Source organism: Dermacentor variabilis, chromosome 10 (genome assembly GCF_050947875.1).
Source record: "Dermacentor variabilis isolate Ectoservices chromosome 10, ASM5094787v1, whole genome shotgun sequence".
Lineage (NCBI taxonomy): Eukaryota > Metazoa > Arthropoda > Arachnida > Ixodida > Ixodidae > Dermacentor > Dermacentor variabilis.
The window spans coordinates 17,685,006-17,692,237 of record NC_134577.1 but is presented as its reverse complement, the minus strand read 5'-3'; the positions used below and the strand labels follow the sequence as shown (position 1 = coordinate 17,692,237).

General features: G+C 44.9%; 1 protein-coding gene across 1 annotated transcript; it reads right to left on the bottom strand.

Moving 5' to 3' along the window:
- Positions 1-1,808: 1,808 nt before the first annotated feature.
- On the bottom strand, positions 1,809-3,455 carry LOC142560027 (U3 small nucleolar RNA-associated protein 15 homolog). The gene has a single exon (XM_075671778.1). It carries the CDS (start codon positions 3,422-3,424, stop codon positions 1,889-1,891), a length of 1,536 nt encoding a protein of 511 aa, XP_075527893.1. The 5' UTR covers positions 3,425-3,455; the 3' UTR covers positions 1,809-1,888.
- Between the last annotated feature and the right edge of the window lie 3,777 nt (positions 3,456-7,232).

Here is a 7,232-nt window from a genome sequence, read left to right as displayed (position 1 = left end):
GCAAATCCTAGCAAGAAGTTCAAAATATACAAACAGTGAGCCCCTAATAGCATGTTGATGCTATCTTTCATTAGCCTAGCAGGAATTATGTGATGGCCTGGACATCCAACTCTGTTGAAGCTTCTAATTGCTAACAGTAGTTCCTTCATATCAGAATGCAAAGCTACTAACAAGCTATGAGCATCAGATGTAGAAGACAGTACGCTGCTTACAAAAGTCCTATAGGAACTACATAGCTTAAAGGTGTCCTGACATGACAATTATGGCTTACGTTTTTTTCCCGTTTGATAAAGGTCAAAACCCTCTGAACCCTAGGAAGTATACTGGCAACTGCCAGAGTGACCTAAATAATTTGCTATAATCCTTGTTTTCCATGAACCAATTTCGTTACCCAGGAAGTGGGTGAGCCATGTTGTCCTGATTCATTGACTTGTTCCCTTCCTGCAATCACTGCTGCCTGCTTCTTGCAAGCGCAGTCAGAAAAAAACTGCATGCAGAATTTTATTTTTGGGAGATCATTGTCACTATATTATCACTTCATGACGTCAGCAAATTTTGATCTACTTCACGACATCACAATAACGTTGACAATACCAGGCCCTGCATTTCGAGACCAACTATAAGAATCAGATTAAACTATCCCATGTTCCCCAACATTTATACTAGCCAAGTGCGATCCTTATACACTCAAGAAGTGTGGTAGAGTTTCTACAACTTCGAATACACACCTCATTACTACTATAAAGGTTTTGAGAAATGCACAGACACTTTCTTGCTGACAAACTTGGCAAACTTCGACAGTGAAAATTTTACATATGTCTGTCTGATTGAGAACTGAGCAAGCAGGACTAAGCTAGACTTTGAGAACATGCCTCATTGTGTACATTACAGATCTTGGATCATCTTTCACAAAAGTGGATAGAAAGCTTGAAAGCGCGTCTGTGCCTCGGCCTATGTCACCTCTCAAGGAATTGGGTGAGAACCAAAATGGTTACTAGTTCAACAAGCATTTTGTTTGGAGCTCAGTCGGCTTCATTCCTTTTGACCAGCAATAGCAACTTAATCCTAAGCTTCTGTCAGGAGTCTCACTTATGCAGTACATCAGTTATAGTTCACATAGCGAAGCTCTAGGTTTGCGCAAGAAGAATAAGAGGGATAGACGGCTTTGATTTTTCATAGGTTGCAACGTGAAACTGGAAAAAGCATAGAAAAAATGAACTGTTTTATTGAAAGATAGAAAAATGAGGAAACGGTGAATAGGATTGGTGGAAATGACAACTCGCCACAGGAGGTAGCCAAACCCACATCATCCACGTAATTCACGCAATGCAACGCTATACCATTGAGCTACTGTGGCGGCCATTCTATTAATTTTCTTTGGTATTTGTGTATGTGTACTAAATTTAGTCCCGGGAAAAAGAAAGGCTTGCATATCTTTAGGCTCCATATATATACATCATTGAAATATAAAGATGTGTACCTGCCGTGGTGTCCCAGTGTCCTTGACAGTGTGCTGCTAAGCTTAAGGGTGCGGTATCAAATCTTGGCCACCACGGCCACAACTTGATGGGGGTGAAATGCAAAAACGCCTGTGTACTATGCTTTGGGTGCATGTTAAGAGCCCAAGGTGGTCAAAATTAATCCAGAGTTGCCCAGTATGGTGTGCCTCATAATCATACTGTAATTTTGGCATGTAGAATCCAAGAATTTCATTGCTTAAATATGTGTCACTTCTTTCGTACTATGCGACCGTTGAGCAAATAAAATGTGCACTGCTAGAACCAGATGAAACACACAAACACTTTGAATATCATGATTAACAATTTATGTACATGAAGATTTATATACATAATGACCACTCAAACAGTAGCATAACTTCATTCATTACCTAACGCTCATTTAGATTAGGTGCAGTCTCCTTCTGTATTCTGCTGCTAGAATTTGACAGCAGAATTTCAATAGTGCCTTTCAGTTCCATCATTTCCTGCATATACTTTGCTTCTTGGTGCATCACCTTCTGCAAAATTTTAAGCCTACGACATGTCGCTTTACATGTTGTGACCTCTGGATAATACACTTCAACCATCAGTGAGGCAACGTCTAACATGATCCTAGAGAAGCGAGGGTCGCTGACATTCTTCGTAACGAAAAGCATGAGTTCGTCCAGGTCCTTCCCCGACCTGCCTGCAAGGGCAGACTTCAGGGCTCGCCTTCGAATCAGCTCCTGCATCACGGCGACGGCGATCTGCGGCTCCCTCGTGAACTTGGCGTCCCGCAAAGCTTGGGTGAGCGCTTTCGAGACTTGGAATTTTCTCAGGAACGTGTTGTACTTGGCCATTTTCTGCACCGTTCGCTCAGGAACCACGGCATCACCTTCGCGAGGCACAAAGCCAGGGTCGCTGTGAGTCTCCTGGAAGTAAGAGGACGATCGCTTGCGCTTCGCGGGTGCGACTTCTTTCACGTTTTCGCTCTTCCGCCTCTGTACGGATATGAGTCCCGACGTCATGCCGACAACGAGGACTTTGTCCTGCGGCGAGATGTCCAGGGAGAGTATCGGAGAAGGGTAGTCGAGCGTGTGGACCACCTGGTACGTGGCGACGTCGAACACCTTGACGTGTCGATCGAGCGAGCCGGACAGCAAGCGCTGTCCACTGCTGGCGAGCTTCAGGCACGTGACGGTCTTGTGGTGTTGCGTCACTTGGGCCAGTATTCGACCGGCCACCACGTCCCACACCCTTATGTGCGGTCCCCCCGCCGTGAGAAAGATGCCCCCCGTAGGAAACATGAGCACCGACTCGACGGGGGAGCCGTGGTTTACGGTAACGACGGGGTCGGCAGTCCTCAGGTCGAACACCTTGGCGGTGTGGTCGTACGAACCGGAGAGCACTATGTCCGGGTTAGCTTTGCACACGGAACCGGAGCGCACGTAGTCATCGTGCGCGTCGAGGGACAGCAGCCTGGTCTGGCCCGGAATGTCCCACAAGGCGACGGTGGAGTCATCCGAAAAACTGAGCAGCTGTGTGCCGCCGCGGGTGAAAGCGACGCGCTGCGTGGGACCCTTGTGGCCCGTGAACTGCCGCAGCAGAGACCTCGTCTTGACGTCGAAGATCTTCACGGCGCCGTCCTCGCCACCGGCGGCGATGAGGCTGCCGTCAGCGCGAAATATGCCGCCGCAAGCCGCCTTCGAGAATTTGGAGAACTGGCATGTGATCTCGCGGCTGACGGGGTTGAACACGCGCACCCTCGACGAACATGTGATTGCGAAGGCATGCGGCTCCTGGAGCGAAATGTCAACGTTGTTGATGGATCCGATGTCCTTGATGGTCACCGGCAGGGAAAGTCGCTTCCAGTACACATTGTCTTCAGTTACTTTAACGCCCGCACGTGGATATGAATATATTTGCACACCTCTGAAGTCCGCCATCTTTAGCCATGGAATGACGCGATGCCTATGCCAGTGCGCCTTTTCTGAAATTTAGGAGTTTAAGATCCGCATGGATGGATGGATAGAAGGTAGGAGCGTCCCCTTTGAAACGGGGTAATGGCAGTTGCCACCATGCTCAGCTTTTTATTTTGCCTTTTATTTTTATTTACCTGTGCTGTGAGTTATTAAAGTTCTCGATTTTCTTTTATTCAAAGCTTTTATGAGTACTATGCACTAAACTGTTTGTGGTGCACATATGACCTTATATGTCACTGATTTACTTTGGCTTGATGTTATGCACACCCGGCCGTGCTTAATTGTCAAGTCATTTGCTTCTCTGTGGATGATTTCAATTATGCTTTTGAGGCTAGTGTATAGCTACTCGAAATAGCATTTTGTGAATTTTGTTGTACCTTTTCATGCCACAAATTAGGCGCGTTACTCTTCACGGACAACAGCTTCCATAACTGAAAAGTTTACGTGGTTTCCACCTAACGAGTTGTTTCACGTGAAATGATCCACATATCGCTGTTGCATGTCGTTGTCTTCAATAAATTGAAATTTTCAGAGTACAGAAGGCAAAAACACGGTCGTGAGCTTAATTTTTGAACACAGTCAGTAGCGCATATTTCCGAGGCAAGCACGACAAGCATGTATGAAGCGTATGCCTGCAAGCTCCCGCCGAAGTGCCATCCGACACTCGAGTTACTTCTCTTGGTGTACTTTGCTTTTGCATCACATTGCTTAGCTTCGAGATGAGTTCTTGAAGATCGGGAATAATTAAGTCGTGGAATCGCGCCGTGCACCAGCTAGCGTTCATATTTCCGGCAAGGATTCAATACAATATTTGTTCTCAAGAATGAAAATATAGGGCATCGTCCTCAACATGACGTTCACACACGTCAGACCTGCGTCAGACTTATCTGTGAGGTATTCTTTATTTCAGCAGAGCATGTGTTTCCATATATAAAGCTCTCTGCCTTAGTCGCGGTGCGAAAAAAAAAGTGAACCCCAGCATCAACGAGATGCTGGTGCTCACTATCCGGTCATTGGAGCAGCCGTGGGCAAAGCAGAACGAAAGCCGTGGGCGAAGCAGAACTTCTTCCTGTTACGAGACGCCGGCATACTTCTGCGCGAAACTTTTCACCGGGAAAAACGCCACACAACACACGAGACCAACAACATGACCACAGTAGCTACCTACAAAGCAGTACCATCGAAATGAATGCAGAAGTGAAAGTAGAAGCGAAACCAGAAGTGACGAAAGTCGCGATTGCAGCGCCACTAGTTTGCGTGACGACCACATCGGTCATCAGAACGTTGACGCAGATAACCTTACCAAGCGAACGCTCCGTGAAGCCAAGCCCTTTGCCAGTGATGGCCCAACACGTGATCACTTGCGTCGAGATCACGGAGCAAGAATCGCGATTTGTGGAGATATTTGGTTCTCAGTAGCTATGCCAGTAGCTTTTATTCGGTGCGCGCTTGTTCGGCTGCCCTGTCGTGGCTCTGCCTGCAGAGCGGGAACTCTTAAACTCAACCGCACACTTTGACGTGCGATCACATGGTGGGCCGACAAGTTTGGCTTCAATTGCGTTGGAAGATGCGTGCTACTGACTGGTTTTTTTCCTCCATGGGTGGGATTGCCTTTGTTATTTTCCCGCCATGGTGCGTCGAAATAGCAATTTTCGTGTATTCTGTCTGCATCGTGTGCATTTCGCGTATGTTTCAGCGTTCTTCTAGAATATTTTGCTGATCCAGTTGAAGCGGCGTTACTTAGGTTCGTTGCGAAACCCAAGCGTAGTCTGTTACGGAAAATCACACAGCCCACAAATGTTGTCACACAGTTTTTCACCGGCGTACGTTTTTGTAAGCCTTGGGTCTGGTACCATGCATATGAGAGCAGTCGAAAGGTGCTTGCGTCAGTTTTTCGCCATGCTCATTTCCGTCAGTCGCCAATGCATTCATTATGCTCTTTGCTACGAAACAGGCGCTGTTACGAGGAAGCTTTAGCTCATGCCCAACTCCGACGCGGCCTTTCCAAGTACATGTAAAACGTGAAAACGTTTTTGTTGACCGATTTTAATGAAATTTGTTGCTTTTGAAAGAGAAAGTTAAATTCTAGTGACTAGGGGAGCGGAATTTCAATTTAGGGATTGAATTTTGTTACATTTTCAAATATTCGAACGTTTGAAAATGAAATAGAAGCACGAAGTTTACAAATTAATAGATCTGTATGAAGAAAAGATATCGTGGTTCTGTAAACGTCATCCAGTAGATCATTGAAAGTCGACAAATTGACATGTCATTTTACATATTACGCGAATTTGTTACGTTGTGTACAAGGGTTCTGCAAAAGCTGTATTTCCATATTACTGAATTTTTTTTTAGATTAATCTTTAACATATCAATTTTGTCCGCTTTACATGTACTATTAGATGTAATTCACATAACTGTGATATCATTTTTCATTGCTGAGTTACAGAGGTTTGAGCTTGATAGTTTCGTTCTCTGAAAATTTTCGATTTTTGCCAATTTTTAATAAAAAAATGAGGACCTACATCAATAATTCGAAACGAGTGGTCTCTAGATTTTAAGTTTTTCTTTTAAATGCAACAAACCTCGTCAAGTTTGGTGGAGTGGTTGCCTAGAAAAACGAATCCTCCTTTTACATTAGATAGGAGCAACCGAGCTAAAGCTTCCTCTTAAATTACGACAACCTTAAGCCTGGGATACATGGAGCGGTAACCGACGTCCAGGCGGCGAAATATCGGAACTCCACGGTAATCAACAAATACAGAGCACGTGCATAATGTTACGACGTGGGAAGCTCAACTTGAACTTATTAGGCTTTTAATGAGTAATAAGGAAGTAATTACATAAGCAGCGATCTCTTGTACACTGACGTACTACGTGTTAGTTTCTCGTGATTCAACCTTAATCAAAATACACTCCGCCATTCGAGGCGCAGTTTAAACGCTGTCGCGCAGTGTTGCTGCAGTGAATGCAGCGTTGTATGAAACCAATGTATCACCACTTGAATGAAGTGATCAGTCATCTCTGGCTGGAGCCAGCATTTCGGCTTGAGGAGTTGTCGGCGAAAACAAGTACCATTGTGAAAACGTTGGTACACCCCCTGTTCGACTGCTGTTCACTTCAAGCCTCCATTTTCCTGTGGTCCTGTTTCTTGTTTCGACCATTTGAGATATGACTTGGAACCTAGATGAAGAAACTCATCACCAATGAGACAGTAGTGTGACCTTTATAAACTTTGTGACAAGTAATTATACCTATGTTAACACTGCATGTGCACATTTTGTACATCACCGACAGCTACTGCACCTGCGAATATTTCCCAGTCAGAGGATGGACTATACGCTATTGTGGACTGTCAGTGGTAAATTCTGCATTGTCTTTCAATACTGAAAAGTTAGAAAACCTCATGACACCATGGGAGCTGTGGGATGATTCCAGATCTAATTTGGACTGCTTAATTATAGCAGATGATTTGAATCTTAATTGAGAATAAAACTTTCCATAGCAGTCCGTCCTTCAAATTACATGCATCAGATTCTCGTGGAGCGACGAATAGTGGTCAAACGACGGATGTCACAGGTGACGTTCTGACGGGAGGACTTGTTTTCACCAGGCCCTGACGAAGACAATTAAGTCTCGTTGTCGAAACATTGGCTTCAGAGACATACCTTGTTCGACTCCTGTTATTACACTAAAGGCACCATTTTTGTGTGAGCCTGTCTTAAATTGTTTAAATGCTCGTTGAGCAACAAAAATGTGTGCAAGTCATTAT